The sequence below is a fragment of the Rana temporaria genome, chromosome 10, assembly GCF_905171775.1.
Source record: "Rana temporaria chromosome 10, aRanTem1.1, whole genome shotgun sequence".
NCBI classification, from domain to species: domain Eukaryota; kingdom Metazoa; phylum Chordata; class Amphibia; order Anura; family Ranidae; genus Rana; species Rana temporaria.
This window is the reverse complement of record NC_053498.1, coordinates 108,270,545-108,292,503: the sequence shown is the minus strand read 5'-3', so window position 1 is coordinate 108,292,503 and position 21,959 is coordinate 108,270,545. Positions and strand designations below refer to the sequence as shown.

At 41.8% G+C, this 21,959-nt stretch overlaps 1 protein-coding gene across 6 annotated transcripts in view; it reads right to left on the bottom strand.

Moving 5' to 3' along the window:
• Positions 1 to 21,959, bottom strand: part of RERE (arginine-glutamic acid dipeptide repeats) — a 450,961-nt gene that overhangs the window by 58,843 nt on the left and 370,159 nt on the right. For 4 of the 6 annotated variants that reach the window (XM_040325943.1, XM_040325944.1, XM_040325947.1 and 1 more), the window contains 2 exons: positions 7,637 to 7,685; positions 1,043 to 1,167 (listed from right to left, as the gene is read on the bottom strand). In XM_040325943.1, coding sequence (XP_040181877.1) covers positions 1,043 to 1,167; positions 7,637 to 7,685 — 174 coding nt within the window. Of the gene's footprint in view, positions 1 to 1,042; positions 1,168 to 7,636; positions 7,686 to 15,119; positions 15,266 to 15,298; positions 15,519 to 21,959 lie in introns of those variants that run through there. The other 2 variants (XM_040325948.1, XM_040325949.1) reach the window with 2 other exon arrangements.

Here is a 21,959-nt window from a genome sequence, read left to right as displayed (position 1 = left end):
TATTAAATTAGTCTTTTGGGATTTTACACTATCTGGCATCTCCTTCATTTGCATGGTTAAATATGGTCGTGGGGTGAATGGAGTCTGGTTTGATTATCCAATTCAAAGTGTTAATTTGATCTGAGGACACATCTCCAGTTGATGACCCCGGCAATGATTATTACATCAAGCCTGTTTGACCCTCTGTAATAAAGGATCCAGTCTCTCTGGTAAGAGTCTATATTGCTTGTGGTGGTGGTGGTACCTGCACGAGGGGGAGGGTCTTCTGGATTCTTCTGCAATTTTACAGATTTGTGCTTTTTGAGTTTTTTTCACAATTGCACTTTAAGTAACACCTTATGTGCAAAATTTATGTTTAGCGCAACACATTTCATTGTATATACCAATACAAACAAAATAAATAAATAAATACAAGAATGCCTAAACATTTGTAATTGCAAAAATGTTCTGAGCAAAGTGGTGCATTATCTGACAGAAAGGCATGGGTGCCAATTTTTCGAGCCATGACTATGTATGGATGTGAGTTAGGGACCTTAGATTATAAGCTCCTTGAGAGCAGAGGCTGATGTGAATGTACAATATATGTATATAAAGCGCTGCGCAAATTGACAGTGCTGTCCAAGAACCTGTAATAAATAAAGATAAGCAAACTGACCATGCTGCAATGGATGTATAGCGTTCTCAAGTTGAAATAGGAAAGGGGGACTGGCAGGATCAGCATGTATTTCACAGGTGAGTATTTAAAGGGGGGCGGGAGGGAGCAATTATATTAAAAAAAAAAAAAAAAAACTTTTACCTATACAAACACTTGAAACATTTACAAAAATAACATAACCAAGAACATAAATCTCCGGGTTACTTTTAGTTTGCCACTATGCACAGTCCTAAACTGTAAATATGCTCTCTGTGCATAGAAAGGACACATTTTAATCATTGTTGTAATGCCACTGAAAATCAATCATGCCCTTTGTGGGCAGAAAAACTAGCTCTGGCCAGCAAATACAACTGTCTGTTGAGTTCTATGGAAGATTTCAGGGCTCACCTGGCTGCCCTCAGGTACATCAGCAGGTCACAGTCATTGACACCGGGCATCCACACCAGTTCTTCATGCTGAGTGACAGGCTCACGGTCAGGCGAAGGGAATGGCTGTAGATCAGGAAGCTTGGCCTAAATTAAAAAGTACAGCAGAGCACTGAGCTGATTAATAAACCTATTCAGAAACCAGAATTAGACTAAACTAAATTTTAAACGTGTAAAAGACACAACAAATACAGAGCCCATTGCCAATAAATGAATTTATTATTCTAAATTAGAACATTTTTAATATCCAAGTACAAAAAATAAACTTTTGGCCAGTACTAGTACTTACACATTTATTTAATACTTGGATTTTGTAACAAAGATAAGCTAGAGACATGCAATCTGGTTCTTGTTTCTGGCTTAGTTAAATATTCTGTTTCTCTTTATAACAAGTCCCAGCCACTTGGCCCAATGTTCACAAACCCAGGACTGTGCCTTTATCTTCACCCGGTCTTTCCTTCCAGGTTTGTCCGATGCTTTTTTTTTTTTTTTTAATGTTTGTCCAAAGTTCACTCTGGAAAAATTTCTTCCATTGGGGTCACAAACATGGATTAAAAAAAAATCCCAAAAGTAGTTCTCACTCTTCCCCATTGTACTAAGAATATGTGTTTTTACACATATTTTACACATATGTGCCCATTTAGGGATTTCCACACTTCCCATCTCGTCGGCCAGGCGGTGCCTTCTCTATGGATAAAAGCCACAGGCTTAGGCCTCATTCACACATGTGCAGAAAAACTGATGGAAGAAACAGATTTCACATCAGCTTTCATGCGCGTTTTATGCGAGTGGGATATGTGCACTCTTCACACCAGAATGTTGATGTCACGTCCGTTTTTTCCATGCAGAAAACTGCATAAACATTGCAGATCCCTGCAAAGAAAAAAATCCACACGTGATACCAGTGTTGTGGTGTGAACAGGGCACACAGAGAACAATTGTTTTCTTTGAGCCCTTGTAGAACACATGCAGAAAAACTGACATCACTGCACATGGTGTGAATGAGGCCTTAAAGCAGAACTAAAACTTCCTATCAATTACAACCAAGGAGGCCTCCATCTTAGTATCGATTTGATCTGCAAGTTGTGGCTCTCGTAATTGGTTATCTCACCAGCCAATTAATGGCTTGACAGTTCAAGTGGAAGTAAACCCTTCTATTGTTTTCAGCCAAGGAAGCTGCCATATTGGGCTCTGTTTAATCTTCAACTGCCATGAAGCTGCATATGTGACCAGTTATGGGACCAGCCATTGGATGGTTTGACAGTTTGTTGAGAGCGCAACCAATGTGACAGTTAAATTCTAGGCACGTGTCGGGAATGTAACTTTTTTGAAACGGTTAAAGTGATGGGTTTACTTCCACTTTAATGGGAGAGTAATGTTACAGTTAGTTATTCACTGCATGCCTTGAACTATGACTCTTTTGGAAAACTCTTAAAAATGGTTGGCTTTGGTTTCGCTTTGAGTTCTGAAACTCAAAAATACATATGATTGTTGCCGATTCAGCTGGTTGGATTGGGCAATGATCTTATGACTTTACAGACCAATCCTGCAGACACCACCTTAGATGTTCTTACATTACCCCATTGCACCAGCACCTATGTCTTCCTTTTGTCACGTTATCCTTCAAGAGTAGGTAAATGCAGACTTGGAAAGATCCAAATGACCATTTCCTTTCATAACAGCTGGGAGACACATTTCATGCCCTAGCCACTCATTTAGGGGGAGACACATTTCATGCCCTAGCCACTCATTTAGGGGAGACACATTTCATGCCCTAGCCACTCATTTAGGGGAGACACATTTCATGCCCTAGCCACTCATTTAGGGGAGACACATTTCATGCCCTAGCCACTCATTTAGGGGAGACACATTTCATGCCCTAGCCACTCATTTAGGGGAGACACATTTCATGCCCTAGCCACTCATTTAGGGGAGACGCATTTCATGCCCTAGCCACTCATTTAGGGGAGTCTTAAAATTTATTTTGTGCTTCCCAGTTTGAATCTCACATAAATTACTCAATGTAAACAGATTCCACTTCCTGTAGATGGTATCCTGTAGATAACACTGCTGCTCCAATTAATAAAAAGCTCTTTTAATGACAACAGAAATTCAATATAAAAGGGCTTATTTCACTCCAAAAAAGGAGGCAAGCAGGAATCATTTGTATTCATGAAAGGATTATTATTATTATACAGGATTTATATAGATGGCTATATTTGAAAATAATTGGCCTCAAGAACCGTTCCAGAGTAGGGCCCTTTTGGGCTTGATCACACCGTTTACTACCACTTTAAGGTATAAAAATGTTTAGGCTTTAGAAACGCTTTAAAAGAACAATTTTGCATTAACCAAACTGCTGCTTAAATTTAATGGGTCAGTAAGACAGTTATCTACAGAAGTTCTCAGTCAAGCAATTTACTGTGACGGGACTAAAACAAAACTAGACGTGTGAACAGGCCAGGCTTAACCAAGTAAAATATGCAAAAAGCCACACAGCTCGGGGGAGTAAATTCTGTCATTAAACAGATATTACTCTGTGTCAGGAGACCTAATTAGTAGCTTCAGTCATCTGCAGCAATATTAGCGGTAAGAATGGAGAGTACTTCACGGAGAATGGTTTCCAGCCTCTGTAATTACTTCTTATGGATGCAATACAAATCATACTTAAAAAGGCAATATTTATCTGGAAGCTGCCAATTATGAGTCAGAGGATCGGAGCCTTTGGCAGTGTTTTAACGCCCACAATTAGCAGGGCAACTTCTGCAGCCTAATAGTCCAGGACATCTATAAAATAATGTTTGTGGCTGGGCTGATAATGATGATCTCTGTGAACATGAATTTAAGCATCAGCAATAAAGTACTTCAACAGTTATTGCAAACTTTAAAGTTCAGAACTGTATAAAAATAGTGCAAGAATAAACATGTATTTGTATCTTAAGCTGGATATAAACTGATTGATATTCAGCTGATTCAACAGGGACCTGCCACATTTAAATCGGTGTGGCCCTGCCTGTTTAACAGAAGTCAACTGTCAAATCAAGCTCTGTTGAATGGACACGGTGGGGAAAACTTGTTGATCAGCAGCTGCAGATTAGTATAGTCTGACAGCAATGGGACCTGCTCTCCTAATACAACATCTTAGCAGGGAGATGATTCCTACATCCACTTTGCTTGTGTGGGTGGAGAAATCTGTAATGCCGCGTACACACGATCAAACAAAGTTTTTTAAAAATGCCATTTAAAATGATCGTGTGTGGGCTTCACAGCATTTTTCGGGTTCTGAAAAAATGAAAAAAAATAAATAAATTTAAACATGCTCTATTTTTTAACAACGTTTTAAACAATGTCGTTTTTTGGGTTGTAAAAAATGATCGTGTGTGGGCTTTAACGACGTGAAAAACCCACGCATGTTTAGAAGTTATGAGACGGGAGCGCTCGTTCTGGTAAAACTAGTTTGTAATGGAGTAAGCACATTCATCACGCTGTAACAGACAGAAAAGCGTGAATCGTCTTTTACAAACAAAATCAGCAAAAGCAGCCCCATCGTTTTAATGGTGAAGTTGAAAAAAACGTCGTTTTTTCTAGAGGCTGAAAAACGTAGTTTTTTACAAGCCGAAAAATGATCGTGTGTACGCGGCATTAGTTGTTTTTTCTTCGGCCCATTGACTGAATAAAAAAAAAAAAAAATGGCTATGGCCAGCCATAGGACGTTGGGCAAACCAAAAGGACAGTGAGGGGATGAATATCTATGGTGTAATCCTGTGCAAGTTCACCTTACAGATTTTTCTGCAAAGGTAAACTTACACTTTAAAGTGTTACTGTATTACCTTCTCACTGTTCTACGCCAGAAGGGAGATAATGCTACACTGGAAATCGGCCATCCCACCCACCCTTAAATCCCGGAAAAAAAGTGGTTAACTCGGTATTACCCTTATACCAACTCACTTTTGGGAGCAGGCAATGTCCGAGTAAATTTGATAAAGTGTGGTCAGCATGGATAGATGCATGTGGGTGAGGGAATGAGGTTGGGTGATCCGAGGTGAACAGTAGGGGTGTTTTTCTCCAGGCATTGGGGGTCCCTCCCACCCATGCTATAAGCCTACAGTGTCCCACAGGGCGTCACCAGAGTTGGTGGCCGTTCCCCCCCCGGTGACATGAAGTCAACACCCGGTTAGGCCTGGGGGTAAGCTAATTAATATGGGTCCAGATAGCCGTCCTCCTTGAGAGAGACTCGGAACGCTCCCCTGAAGGATTGACTGTTATATGTACTGTCGTTGACCATTCTTTTACTGTGGATTGACTCTAGAAGATATCTATGTTGAATGGAATTGTATACCTATAACCGACTATGCTGTACTGCTGAATTGTTTAATAAAAAAAATTCTGGAAAAAAAGTGTTACTAGACCCACAACAGTAAAATCTGTCTGTATATGCAGTAAGGCATGCTTGCTATACTCACTGTGGAACCCAAGGGGTTAATTCTCTGCATGGTGTAAAAAGGCTTTTTGATCCCCTCTTTATTGTCCCCAAACCATCCGCTGATAGAACAGAGCCCTAGAAGGCACACTGCACATGCTCAATTTGGTGTGTATTGCTAGAGTTTTTTGTTTTTTTTTGGGAAGGGTGCATGAAATTGGCATAGGGTCAATCAGCACTGTACATACAAAGATTCAGGGGTCCTGCAGCCTGGTAGGACAGTCAGAAAAGAATGAAACCTCCTCCTACAAGCTTTAACCACACACTAATAGAAGTCACAAGACTGCTATAACTTCTACAGAGAAAAGGCATTTAGCAGTTTATATTTACTAAAATAATTGCATTTCCAAGTTATGTGTACTGTTGGAGACCAGATATAGTGAATGCTGGGTCCTGGGTTTAGGAACACTTGTCTCAAGCACGTGAAGTTGTTGTTTTCTTCCTTTCTTTTGTTCAACCAGCGGGTTCAAAAAACAAAACACGACAAGTCGCCCCGCATTCCCACACAACTATGTTTGATGCAGGGATCTTTCTACCACTGTACTATTCTGATAGCCCTTCCCCCGATTGGCTGCAAACGCTGGTCAAAAGCTAGACTTCCAGCAAGACCATTCGACAGAAGCTGGTCGTTAGAACAGAACAGCGGTACACATGTACTGAAAGTTGGCAAGTTATTGACACAGCTATGCAAAGATGGAGTTGGGAGACTGTGTCTAACATCATGCTGTTGAAAAGGCATCGGACTACAAGCTAGAAATCCTATTAGATTAAAGGCTGAATTTTCATGTTCCTGAAGAAACCAAACCTTGGCAGTCTATGTATCAGATCCTATGAGATGCAGGTGAAAAGGATAAACATGGCCTTCCTTGGCCACTATTTAAAACAATAGGAAGGGTCAGTCCACCCCGAACAGCTATTTGGGATATGTGGGCATGGCCAATGGGTTTGACTTTGCCACAGTCTAAACATCTCAAATGTACTCTAATAGCAAGATTTTCCATGTGTGTTTCCAGGTCCACTCACCATGGACACTATAGATATTATAGGAAATACAACAAAGCCTCTACCAGAATTCCAGCCAAGAGATAACAAGCATGGGAACCCTAGTGAGATTCTAAGGCAGAAGACTACAATAATAATAATAATGGGTAATTAAACCCAACAGCATCAAGCTTAAACGGAGAAATTGGTGTTTGGTGGCAAGACCCATTTACGCTATTGTCCATGAGAAGTTATATTCCATTAGGGCCGAAACAACTAATCGATTATGAAATTAATCGATTACAATTTTCATAATGGATTAATCAGCCAGAAACATAATGGGGTTAAAAAAACTAAAATTAGCCTTTTATAGTACAAAAAAGCAAATCGCTACTGTAAATATTACTTTCACTGTCCCACAGTAAAAAAATTAACCCCTTACAGTAGCGATTATTTGCTCTTTTTGTACTTATATTTTTTAAACCCCATTATGTTACTAAACATCTCAGGCCTGGGGTCACACCTCTGTTTTTTGGTGCTTTTTGCAGAAACACACTACAGTTCATTTACACGTTTTCCTATGGGACACATTCACATCCATGATTTTTTTTTAGCTGCTGCGTATTTGGAAAGGGCAAGGACTTTAACGCAAAACTTTGCTATTGTGTTTTTTTTTTTTTGGTTCAATATACTTCAATTGGAGAAGCTGCAGAAAAGCATGCAATGTGTTTTTGCGGAAATTTGTATTTTGTAATTTGCCCAACAACAAATTGGACCAAATTTTTTTATAAATGCAATTTTTTTTTTCAAAGGCTATTATCCGATTAATCGAAACAATAATCGGCCAACTAATCGATTATGAAAATAATCGTTAGTTGCAGCCCTATATTCCATATGAAGATGCAGGGAAACAAATAGCACTTCTGCCTAACTGATCATTTCTCATACTGCCTATGGTTTTTCCAAGGTGACATTTTCTATATGGTGTGCTGAGTTTTACACTTAAGAATATGGTCTGTTGGAGCCAGTGACAAGTTATCTTATAAGATAAATTTCTGCCTCAGGGTTTCAAGGTAAAGTTGAAAATAAATGTACCTGGTGACTCGGGCCCACACGAATTTCCCCTTGGGTGCTATTCAGCCTCCTGTAACAGACAAATTAGTGTCATTAGACAAGGATCTCAACATATTGATCTGGCAATAGAGCAGGAATCAATACAACAGTTTAGCAGCAGGAATTCCAATTGTGACAGATACCAGAGTGGACCTCAGATTTTCAAATAATGTACATTGCAATGTTTTCTCAGCATTCTGGCAGTTCTTAATATGGGCTAAAAACCACAGTCAACCATGATCTTCCAATCAAAACACAGTGCATAAAAAGGAGGAGACTGTACTGCGAGTATCCAATGGAAACGAATGCCCTCCCAGAGAGCGCTAAATATACTGTCTGCACCCAATGCCCACAACATACTGCACAGAAGCAGGAAAAGATCCCAACAGCCAACATTTATGGCATTCTCTTCATAAGCTTTCTAACACCATGATTTTGTTCTCCATAACAGTTGTATGCGTTTGTAGGCAAGAGAGCCAATGCCTGGTACACACAATGGTATAAATTGGACGAATGATCATTAGTTTTATTTTTCACACTAGTCTCATATTGAGAGGTTAATACAATTCTCGTAAGATCGAATAAAAAATTCCGAAGTGATGTAATGTATTTTGGAATGACAAATTCACCTTTGGTAAACGTATCCTTAAATACAGCCCCAACCCCACTAAAAGCAGGCAGCATGGTGTTATACTTGACTTCCATTAAAACCCAGCATTCTGACCTACGACATGGATCCTGCTGGCTCTGCACATGCTCCATGATCCCTTTTATTCCTATGGGTAGTCATAATCTTGACTAAAGAAGCCCCCTTGGAGTATGGCTCATCTACAGGAATGAACGTGGCATGATGAACATATGATGCTGAATCAGGCTGCCTAAAGCACAAATAAAAGGTGCATATGCCATTTTGAGCAATGTAGTAGTAGTTGAATAGATGAGGTGTGTTGAAATGTCATTCCTAATGAATAGCACCACTGTAAACCAATGTGCATTATCACAAAAACAAGGTGAATAAGGTATTGGGGTATGTGTAAAACTAAATACGTATACATGGCTTGCATTGATTATGCATCTGATTGGAGGCATAAACAGGCCACCCTCAAACACAAGAAATGTTAGTAAGACACAATATAAATAAATGTTTGGACTACTCAATTTGCAATCATTCAGGTCAACACATCAAAGACAGCAGGCCAGACTTTCTCAAGGCTTCTGAAGATGTTGCATTTTGCCAAACTTCACATGATTTAAAAATATATCATTTTTAAGTATTTTTGTAAGCCAAAACGTGTACGTTTGGAACCCGTTTTTTTTTGTGTCTGTGAGGGAGAGTAGCCATATTTTTTCTGCTGACCAATGTCACTGGGACAAAAAGCAGTGGGGAAAATCCTCAATTTTAGGTTGTCGCCAAAAATGGTGAAGAGGTAATCCCTCCAATAAGGAAGTTTATTAAGAGAGTTTCCCTCAATTCCTGTTGTGTATTTTTTTTTTATTAAAATAAACAAGTTATACTTGCCTGCTCTGTGCAATAGTTTTGCACAGAGCAGCCCCAAACCACCTCCTCTTGGGTCCTCCACTAGTGTTTCTGGCTCCTCCTCTTCTGTGTGCCCCTATAGCAACCCACCTGCTATGGGGGTACACGTGCATACATTGATACAAAGGGGGCAGACCCTGCCCCATGCCCACACCATTTGATTGACAGCAGAAGCTATTGGCTCCACCTGCTGCTGTTCAAGTTCCTTTTGAGATGGAGATGGGAGAGAAAACTGCAGCTGGTAACAGTGCTGGATCGTTGACAGTCTCAGGTAAGTGTTTAGAGAGGAAAGGAGGGGAAATAGTGGGGTGTTGTTTTTTAAGTTAGCAGCTACAAATACTGTAGCTGCTTACTTAATATGAGGACACTTACCTATCCAGGGATCCCGTGATGCCGGCACCCCAAGCCGAACCATCGGCTCCGCCAGCATCTTCACGAAGGGAAAAAGGAAGTACAGCCCGTTTCCTACTGCACATGTGCGAGTTGTGCTGCACTTTCTGAGGACCTCTGCGTTTCCCAGAAGGCGGGCGGGGTTGGAAATTTCATTGATCGCCTCACAAAGATTGCTGCGATCTTACCGGGAAGTGAAAACAGGTATCTGGTTTTGACAGGTATCCTCTCCTCCCCCCACCGAAAGGTGCCAAACGTGACAGCGGAGAAGGGAAATAATGAAACAAGCGGATCTTCCCCTTTTGGGTGGAGCTCCGCTTTAATGCACGAAATGTATGAAGGTAAAAAAAAAAAAAATGCCCTTAGACCCACTTTCAAGTTGAACATCCCCTAAAGGGAAATAGATAGTAAAAAATAACTCCGAAGTTTTAATTCATTCCTACTCGATCCAAAAAATAAATAAAAAAATGTATGTATACATACACATATCTTGTTTTCATAAATTAAAATACATCTTCTACTTCACATGTGTAAACACACACAAAAAAAATTAAAAAATAAAAACTGCTCCCAACCTAGGCAAACCAGGATCACATGACATTTGGATACCAATCATTACGGGAGATTCTGTGCATAGTATATGAGTATACCGAGAAGTAGCAAGATAAGTGGGTAATGACAAACTATTCAAAGGAACATTTTTAATACATTACAAAGTCAACGTCAAGTTGATTTTATTAATTTGTATATCTAAAAACAATAAAAAGACTGTGGTTCCCCTTTAATAAACTGACATATTGAAGGTCATCTATGATAGGCCTAGTATGTGTTACATGTGTATAATGCAGCAGGTGTTAAAACAAGACAGACATTTCAACTGAGTACCCATTGAGAAGCAGTGGTGAGCACCATCAAAGCTAGCTGATGGGGGGGTGCAACTGTCTTACCTCAAGAAATGTCATCCTCTTCCAGAACAGGAAAATAATCACATTTGTTTTCATCCATGTAAGCTTAATGCTACACCATTCTATCACAGGTATTCAGTCAATGGCTATACTATACAGGGGTAAGGTATAAAATGGAGGATGTGAACACTGATTAAACTGCCAAACAAGTATTTAGCAATTAGAAACTTAGAATTCGGTTTAATTTCATTTCAGTGTGTACTGCAAAAATGTAATACTATAGAATTAGCCTTATTTTCCAGACCACATACATTACATAACGGTCCCATGCTGTTCGCACTATACAGATAGATAACAGTAGCCGTCACACAAGGAGACTACATGTCTCTGCAGGAGACAAGCACTTCAGCCTCAGTGGTGGGATGAGCGATGTTATCTACAGACGATGTGGCGGCTTTAATGCCTCCTGTCACATGTAACTGCTTCAAAGACAAACTGGCGCCATGTGTGGTGCCATGATCCCGGGCAGTAGAGAGGTTTATTCTCCGTGAGGAAGGTGTTAATTCTAGGCTCCCGGACTCCATCACATCTATAGGGAAAAATACCAGAAAGACACAAAAGAAACTGATCTATCAAAGCCGTTTCCATGGCAACAACTTAATATTTCGGCCCTCTTCAGCTGCGGCGAATTACATAAAATGACAAGATCTTCCCTTTGAAAAAATGCTGGTTGCTATGGAAACGCTGTGCTCACTGAGGTAAACACGCGCTGGACAGAGAGAAGCTGGGGAAGTGAAATGGCAGGAGGAGGTGGTGGTGGTTGTGAAGACCCTTTAAATACAGAAGGCAGAGTGAACAGCTACCACAGTTACCCACACTCCCTCGTTACCCTGACCTGAACCTACCCAAGCGAAGTGCATTACCTACAAGACAGAACTGTATACAGGCAAAATATACCACCTGAATATGTCACATACAATAAAATCACTGGTGACAGGGCAATGCTATAAGCCATGCAAAAGGTACACAATCACTAAAGCTCGGGTTGCACAGCCAAGCATAACTGCCACTGCCCACTTTTTACCAGCTGTGCCCTATGCACTTATTTCATGCACCAGTAGCCCTTTTTCTGGCCATTAAAGTTGTGCTGGATTGCAAATTGGCAAACTAGAGGCTAAAGAAAAGATTTTTGCACTAGGACCCTATGGCTTTTCGTAATGCCCGTTATATATGGTTTTAAACTACTATGATCCTAGACTCAATTTTGTTTGTTGTTAAAATACATAAAAAGCAGAACACTACAGTAGAAAATAACAAGTCTACAATGTATCGCAGCATACGCACATCTACCTGTATTTCTTTATTTTTGTATATACAAGAGGAAAATTGTAGTCCACTATCCGATAGTGACATACCACAAGGTTTATATAATGGGTATATAAAATAACGATGTTACAGTGCTGAATACATGCAATAAATAAAGATAAATGTTGATTTTTTTAGGGGTTACTGTGACTTTTCAATAACAAGTGAGCCTATACTTGACACCTATTTACTCGCTACACCCATGTTCTCCAGTCTTTTAAGGGTATGTGCCCCACTACAAGTACCCCTAGATATTAGTTACTATATCCAAGCATCCTTTGACACTCACAATTACTTAACTTCTAATGGGTATAAAATCTTTGCCTAAGGTCCCTTATATTTAAAAAAAAAAAAAAAAAAAAAAGATTATACATTTCTTTTTTGTTCAATTAAAACAAACCAGTGGTCTCCAAACTGCAGCCATTTTTTTGCTTAAATCCAGCCCTCTGGGAAATGTTCCTCCCAATGATGAGGCACACCATTTCTTCCACTGACACCAATGATGTGGCACTACTCTTCCCACAGACACCAATGATGTGCCACTACTCTTCCCACTGATACCAATGATGTGCCACTACTCCTCCCACCGACACCAACGATGTGCCACTACTCCTCCCACCGACACCAACGATGTGCCACTACTCCTCCCACCGACACCAACGATGTGCCACTACTCCTCCCACCGACACCAACGATGTGCCACTACTCCTCCCACCGACACCAATGATGTGCCACTACTCCTCCCACCGACACCAATGATGTGCCACTACTCTTCCCACTGACACCAATGATGTGCCACTACTCTTCTCACTGACACCAATGATGTGCCACTACTCTTCCCACTGACACCAATGATGTGCCACTACTCTTCTCACTGACACCAATGATGTGCCACTACTCTTCCCACTGACACCAATGATGTGCCACTACTCTTCCCACTGATACCAATGATGTGCCACTACTCCTTCCACCGACACCAACGATGGGGCACTATTCCTCCCACCATTGCCAATGACAGGGGACCATCTTTCTCTCTATAATATCAATGGTAGGGTATTTTTCTACTACAGCTTGAAGGACAAGAAACTTGCCTTATGTTAGAAAGTTTGGAGACCCCTGGTTTAAAAAGTTGTGATGCAAGTACTAGGGATCGACCGATTATCGGTAAGGCCGATTATTGAAGGCCAATATCATAATTCTTCGAAAAATCGGTATCGGTCGCAAACTAGACCGATTTTGCTTCAAGGGGTTTTACCGGGGTGATGCCCCAGTACCGTTCTTTAAAGCGGACAGTCGGCTTCATTGCAATAACAGCCGCTTGGCTGTTATTCCCTCCCGCCCCCACCACTCCCCTGGGCTCTCACGTCCCACCGGGAAGCCCGGGCAACCAGCCGGCACGTTCATCAGCTGGCCGAAGACCCAAATAAAGCAGATGCTTCGTTCGGGTCTCGTATCTAGTAACCTGGTAGCAATGTCATGACATCACTTCCCGGATTACTGGCATCTTAAAAGGCATCCATTAAAAAAAAAAAATATTCAAAAACGCTGATCTTGACGGAGGGTTTTGGGGTCTTATAGACCCTGATTTCTCCGTAAAGAGTACCTGTCACTGCCTTTTACTGTCAAGGGATGTTTACATGCCTTGTGACAGCAATAACATTGATAAAAAAAAAAAAAAAAAGTGTAAAGATAAAAACTTTAGTAGAAGTTCACCACTGATTAGATAAATGACTATATAGCTCAGGAGATAGGATACATCTAAATGTATTTAATCATGTTCTGATACTCTTAAGCACTGATTATTTCTAGAGATTTGTCTATTCTCCACTGCCTACAGTTTTTGGCTTGACAGGAAACTGGGAAAGGCTTACAGTCCAAAAGGATCATGTGATTTCCAGTACTCCAATTTAATATTGCTACATTCATAAATTAACTTCTTGCTCAAACGTGGGTGGACATGGCAAGTAAATTATGCACCCGGTGAAGTAAAGAACAGCATACTATACCAGACAAAAAGGTGTGTGCAAAAGCTGCCAAAACTCAGACGCAGTAGTTATTAGACGTGTCTGAGTTGCCCAAAGGAACTGCGATTCCTTTCATAAAACGCATGCAAAATGACAGCGGGAAATGTGCCAGTTGCTATGGGAAGCGGTGACACTATAGAGATAAGGCCCAAACCTCCAAGGCCATCAGATATAGGATACATATACTGAGTACATATTTATAGAAGGTATGGGTGGTGAATTCTAAGAAGTGGCCCACTATAAAAGATGCACAATTTGTGAACTATTAGAAAAACAAAGAAAACAATCCTTTTGGCTCAATACCCTTTCATACAGGCAAACCACGTCAACACATTTTTCTCAAATCACATCATTGTAATTATCTGGTATATACAGCCACAAAATCAGAACTGCAAATGACCTCCTGTTCACCCCGACATTCAGCATGAATTGGGGCATTTCCCTATAACACAAACATTATAATAAGGTGGCAGGCTACACAATATTAAAAAGCAAAACATTTTAAATCTGCCCAAATGCTTAGAAATCAATTATGTGCTACTAACTGTGCCAGATACCAGTCAACTTTATTGTACAGCATTATATTTATTATATGGCCTGCTTAAAGATTTAGATAAAGGAATTTTCTGGCACATGTCAATAAAAAACACAAGTTTTCATTAAAAAAAAATAACTTTGAAAGCAAAAAATGTTTATTTAATAAGGGAAAAATACTAAAAACACACAGTAAAAAAAAAAAATTATAAGTATAATATATACAACAAGAAACTGAGTAATAACGGCATTCAGCTGTGAATAAGCAGCGGGAGACGGCAGATTCAGGGGGATTATTTGCATTCCGACTTCCAGCACATTATCACAGTAATTCACATCATTAGCCCTGGGGACGTAGACTTTTCAATCAAGACAAAAGTTCCACCCACAGCTGTAAGCAGCCAATGACTGGCCACCTCCAACCTTCCCGAAAACATTATCTAAACAGTCAGTGCAGGCCCAAAACATTAAACCGGGAGAGCCATATCGCTGACCGTGCAGCCTGCAGCATCTTCTGTCAGTGCGGAGATTATGGCAATAGCAAAAAAGCCTTACGTTTAACCCCTCTGGAAACGAAACGGATGGAAATGCATTGAAAGTCAGAGCCATTCACATTGCAAATAGTTAACACAGCACTGCAGGAACAGACGGAGCCAGGGATAAGGGGGAAAAAAAATAGACACAAGAGCAGAACACAGTACAGAACGTACCTGACACCATGCCGTGCCGCTCACAGGTAAGCATGCAGAACGGCTGCAGCAAGCAAGGCTTACAGGCTTTGCAGTGACATGCAATATTAATAGAACAAGGGCCGAAAACAGTCCATGGTAAACATTTCACAAGCTGGCAGAAGCAGCAGTGCGGGAGGCCAGAGGTGTCAGGTTCCTACCTGCAGGGGCTGAACAGGTCATCCATCACTAGCACAGGCGCAGCTGGCTCTGCCTGAACCCCTCACAGCCTGCAGTTCCTCCTCTAAACTCTATCGCTTTTCCTTACTCTAACTACTCAAAATGGTGGCACATGCAGTCAGAGACCTCAGAGAGCTTTCACTGAGCTTGTGCTATGACCTCAGCCTCCACGCACAGCGCTGCAAACTTCCCCCCTCAGACTAAAAAGCACTGAGCATGTGCTGTGACCCCCCTCCTGCTTGTTTGTCGTCCACTCCCCCCCTCTCTCTCTCTCCTGCACCCCTCCTTTCTCCTCTTAGCCACAGACCTTCCTACAACGCAATCAATCTCAACCCTGCTGTTTCCGTAAATAAAGCAGAGTACACAGCCTCTGCTAGCACCTCTCCCTGGCATACTAAGCTTGTGTGCGAAGAAAGAGCAGGGGCCCTACCGAGGGAATCTCCAAGTAACGGTGCCTCAAGCTCCCCAGTCATGTCGCCGGAGAGAGAGAGTGACAGAGCTATTGCTGGCAAATGAGCACTGCCACAAGCAAGCGGTAGGGCAGTGACACCGACGAGACCGGAGGAAAACAAGCATTGTCAGACAGCTGATCAACAATTGTAACTACTTAGGTTTAGTCACTCTTCTGTGTTCCAACACATGATTTGTAACAAGGATTTCTCGTGCAGTTTCACTACTAAAACAATTGCAATAAAATAAAAACAAAAAAACAAACCAAATAAATGCAAAGCAAGATGAACTCTTAAAAAATGGTTTTACATAGGTTACTAATTAATGTAAAAATTAGGATGTTTTGATAAGACGCAGTCATTAAAATTATCGTAGACATTTTTTTTTCTTCTTTTAATTACACTTTTTTACTTACCTGCTCTGTGCAATGGTTTTGCATGGAGCTCGATCCTCCCCCCCCCTGGGGCCCTGGCTCCCACCCCTTGTCAAAATCGCCCATAGACCCTTTTTAGGGCCCCTGGCAATAGTCCACAAATGCAATGCACCAGAATATGAAGGTGCAAATGGGTCCCAAATGGCATTTGAGGGTATCCAGTTATAAAATTCTTGAATAATAATAATCATAACAACAATAATAATAATAATAAAAGCACTGTGCGCAAGAATAGGTTCTGCAAAACCATTTCAGCAAAATTAGAGATCAGAATTGCCCAATTAATAGTTAAAAAAAATCACGATCTCGATTCAACCCCCTCACAATCTTAATCTGGGCTATCCATGACTCATGTAACAAGTGCAGAGTCGTTCTCTGCTGACAGCTGTCAAATGAAAATAAAAAGGGGGGGGGGGCAGCGGTAAAGTTCATCACAGCATTGTTTGTTGAGATAAAAAGAAACAATGTATCATTTGGTTCTTTTAGATCAAAGAAACCAACTTCCTAAAGGAGGGCAGTTAAAGCACTTAAAGACAAAGCCTTTCTCTGACATTTGTTGCTTACAAGTTAATATTTTTATTTTTTGCTAGAAAAGGACTTAGAACCCCCTTTTTTTTTAGCAGACCATGGACAATAAAATGGCAGTTGTTGCAACATTTTATGTCACACTGTATTTACACAAAAGCAATTTGTTTTGGAAAAAATATACTTCAATCAATAAATGAAAAAAAACTATACAGTAAAGTTAGCCCAATTTGTTTGCATAATGTGCAAGATGTTACACTGAGAATTGTGAGAGCATCGTGATATTTATTCTAAGTGAATAAATCGTAATTCTCATTCTATCCAGAATCATGCAGCTCTATTAGGCCCTGTACACACGATCGGACAAAACCGATGGAAACGGACTGAAGTTCAGTTTCATCAGTCCAAACTGACCGTGTGTGGGCCCCATCGGTCCGTTATCCTTCGGTCGAAAAATGTAGAACTTGCTTTAAAATTGAACCGATGGACGCCTAACCGATCGGTCAAAACCGACGGTTAGTACGCAAAAGCATCGGTTCAAAACCCACGCATGCTCAGAATCAAGTCGACGCATGCTTGGAAGCATTGAACTTCATTTTTCTCAGCACGTCGTTGTGTTTTACGTCACCGCATTGGACTCGATCGTTTTTTTTTAACTGATGGTGTGTAGGCACATTAGACCATCAGTCAGCTTCATTGGTTAACCGATGAAAACGGTCCTTCGGACCGTTCTCATCGGATGGACCGACCGTGTGTACGCGGCCTTAGAGTTGCACAAATATAATCGGTCGAATGTTTGCCGATAGAAAAAATAATGGCATGCTGCATCCCATTGACTTCAATGCAAAAACACCAGCCACATTAATTGAAAAAATTATTTAACCACTTGCCCTCTGGAAGATGTACCCCCTGCTTTAAAACATTTCAAGTTTAAAAAAAAAAAAAAAATATCAACTTTCTTAAAGCGGAGTTCCACCCAAAAATGGAACTTCCGCTTAACCCACTCCTCGCCCCCTTACATGCCACATTTGGCATGTCATTTTTTTGGGGGGGGGAGTGGGGGCTTCAGGAGCAGTGGGACTTCCTGTCCCACTTCCTCCTTCCGCCGAGGGGCTGCAAAGGCGATTAAGCTTAATCGCCTTTTGGCAGCCCCTCCCTGTAGGCGATCGCCTAGGACACGTGACAGGTCCTAGGCGATCGCCTGTCCAATCAAACAGCGCCAGGCCGCGCATTCGCAGTGCCACTCGCACATGCGCAGTGGGTGCCCGGCCGTGAAGCCGAAAGCTGTCACGGCCGGGTGCCCACAGTGACAATGAAGACGCCGGCAGGGGAGGGGGGGAGAGGAGCAGAGCCCCGGCCGGCGCGTCGCTGGAACGCTGGACTTTTAATAAACAAATATTGGCTGGAACTCCCCTTGAATAAATTTAGGTCAATATGTATTCTGCTACAAATTTTTGGTAAAAAAATAAAAAAAATCCCAATAAGTGTCTATTGATTGGTTTGCGCAAAAGTTATTGTGTCTACAAACTATGGGATCTATTTAATGATTTTTTTTTGCTAGTAATGGCGGCGATCAGTGACTTATAGCGGGACTGCAAAACTGCGGTCACAAATTGGACACCAAGTGACACTTTTTGGGGAACAGTGACACGAATACAGTGATCAGTGCTAAAAATATGCACTGTCACTGTACCAACACTAGCAGGGAAGCGGTTATCAGGAGCGATCAAAGGGTTAAATGTGTTTCTACAGAGTGCTTTCTGTGTGGGATGTGCTTGTACCAGTTTAGCAGAAACCGGCTCACTACCTCCCCTTCTCACAGAACAGCGATCTGCCTTGTTACATAGGCAGACGTCCTCTCTTTCTCGGGAACCATTGGCAGGTCCCCGGCGGACATCCCATACGCTCGACTCGCTGACTGGCTCCCACTGTGCTAAATCACAGCGGGAGCGGGTCGCCGGCAGCAAGCGTGTGCACCCCAGACCTGGAAGTGCAGGATCACGTACAGGTATGTCATCCTGCGCAGAGGAGCCGCTGTGTGTGTGTGTGTGTGTGTGTGTGTGTGTGTGTGTGTGTGTGTGTGTGTGTGTGTGTGTGTGTGTGTGTGTGTGTGTGTATGTATATATATATATATATATATATATATATATATATATATATATATATATATATATATATAGTCGGCAAGAGATTAAAAAAAAAACAGTCCGTTTTGTTTTTTACCCAAGTGCATCCAATTTTCGTTTTTTGTTTCGGCACCTGGATTTTTATTTCGGTGCACCACTAGAATAAATGCACCATTGCGTTTCAGTGCAGTATAACACAAGTGCAACACAGCACACTGTAGATTTGCGCTGTGGCACAATTAAAATTGTATTGCAACATACTGCTGCATACATACAACTACAGGACGGTTGGTAACCCATCAATCACGATCTACCCATCTCCTCCTCTACCCCCCGCTAGTCCCCCCCCCCCTGTAATTATGTAATTTACAGGCCCCTTCCGTTTCTGAACACAGTGAGTGACCTGTACCTCCTCTGAGGCTACAGGACCCCTGACCCACTGACTGATGCCGATCACATGCAACCTCCCCAGAAAAGAAGAAAAACCAACTCTCCAGCAATACATATCAAACTGGGCATGTGCAGAGTGACTCCAAAGACTGTCTTTAAGGAGATGGATTGGGGATAGTGAAAGAAGGGGAGGATCAGAGAAGACCTGATCAAACAGCCTTTTTACACAATGTGCAGGATTAACCCCTTAGGCCCCACAGTGAGTATAACAAGCATGCTTTACTGCACATAAAGACTGATTTTGACACATAACTGGTCAGTTTGAGCTTTGGAGAATGTCAAATGTGTTGATGACCACTCCACTGGATGTTGCTTATGTGTAAGGTCCTACATGTATACGTGTATTGAAAACTTCTAAATAAAACTGTTATTGATAAAAGACTGATTTTATTGATGTGGGTTTAGTAACAGTAATTTCCCTTACTACTTAGGTTGCCTACCCCTGATCATACACTGAAAGAATGCACAGCACAGCATACCGTGGGATGCAACATGCATTTTGGTGTAAACGTGCACCAAGGCATTTGAGAAACCAGAACGAAAAACAGTGACATTTTTGTTGCTATACAAAAACAGACAATGCCTAGTCAGCACTGACATAGTGATCACATGCATTTATGAATAAATCAAGAAGAAAAAAAAGAAGGTTGACCTTTTCCTTCGTTTTCCTTTAAGTGGAAGAAAAGCCTAGCACTAACTATTGGAAGGTTTATTTTACCAGTGAGACAGAACAAAAATATCCAGAAAAAAAAACGCATTTCAAAAAAGTAATAAATTGATTTGCATTTTAATGCTTGAAATAGGTATTTGATCACCTACCAATCAGCAAGATTTCTGGCTCCAAGGTGTCTTCTATCCAGTTAATAAGCAGGGATTAGGAGCACTCTCTTAAAGGGAGTGCGCCTAATCTCAGTTTGTTACTTGTATAAGACACCCGTCCACAGAATCAATCCGATTCTAATCTCTCCACTATGGCCAAGACCATGGATCTTCCAGTTGTTCAGGAACTACAATTCCCATAATGCCTAGTCATGTCTGTGAATGTCGGAGTTCTACAATGCCTCATGGGATGTGTAGTTCCGCAGCAGCTGGAGGGCCGTAGTTTCAGGATCCCTGGTCTGTCCAAGGATGTCAGGGACAAGAGATTGTAGACCTACACATGGCTGGAATGGGCTACAAGACCATCGTCAAGCAGCTTGGTGCAAGGGTGAAAACAGTTGGTGTGATTATTCGCAAATGGAAGAAGCATAAAATAACCATCAATCTCCCTCGGTCTTGGGCTCCATGCAAGATCTCACCTCGTGAAGTTTCAATGATCATGAGAATGGTGAGGAATCAGTTAAGAACTACACAGGAGAATCTTGTCAATGATCTTAAAGTGGAGCTCCGCCCTTAAAAAATATTTAATGCCAGCAACTACAAATACTGCAGCTGCTGACTTTTAATATATGGACACTTGGCTGTCCTTGAGTCCAGCGACGTTGGCAGCACAGACGAGCAATCGCTCGTCTATCTGCTGCCCCACCTGCCATCCTCGGTGAGGGAATCAGGAAGTGAAGCGTTCCAGCTTCACTGCCCGATTCCCTACGGCGCATGCGCGAATCACGCAGCACCATCCTCACTGGTCCCTGCTGTGTTTCCCAGAACACAACGGGCGGGAAGTGACGCACTACCCGCAGAGAGGACTCCCTGAAGTGGGTGCAAATACCTGTCTTAGACAGTTATCTGCACCCCCTCCCCCCTGAAAGGTGTCAAATGTGACACCGGAGGGGGGGAGGGTTCCACTTTATGGTGGAGCTCCGCTTTAAGGCAGCTGGGACCAGTCACCAAGAAAACAATTGGGAACACACTACACTGTGAAGGACTAAAATCCTGCAGCACCCGCAAGGTTCCCCTGCTCAAGAAAGCAAATGTACAGGTCTTTCTGAAGTTTGCTAATGAACATCTGAATGATTCAGAGGAGAACTGGGTGAAAGTGTTGTGGTCACATGAGACCAAAAATCAAGCTTTTTGGCATCCTCTCAACTTGTGTTTGGAGGAGGAGGCATGCTGCCTATGACCCCAAGAACACCATTCCCCACTGTCAAACATGGAGGTGGAAACATTATGCTTTGGGGGGCATTTTCCTGCTAAGGGGACAGGACTTCACTGCATCAAAGGGATGACGGATGGGGCCACGTACTTTCAAATCTTGGGTGAGAACCTGCTTCCCTCAGCCAGGGCATTGAAAATGGGTTGTGGATGGGTATTCCAGCATGACAATGACCCAAAATACATGGCCAAGGCAACAAAGGAGTGGCTCGAGAAGAAGCACATTAAGGTCGTGGAGTGGCCTAGCCAGTCTCCAAACCTTAATCCCATAGAAAATATGTGGAGGGAGCACTGAGCCCTGTGACACAGAAGCAGTTTATGTGCAGGGTTTGGGTTAGTGTTAGAGGATTTCTCTTTTAGGGGGTTGAGGTTTGGAAGGTTTAGGAACCAAGCGCTCACAATGCCCTGGGGTTTACATTGTTTGGCTGTGGTAAAGTGTGTCAATGCATAGTTTTGCTGCAGTGTTAAAATGGCACACCTTTGCATACATGCACCATGCATTCATCTGTTTTTTTTTGTTAAGCCTTTTGATGTGCTAAACAGTCCATTTAATGAATTGGCTGCCTT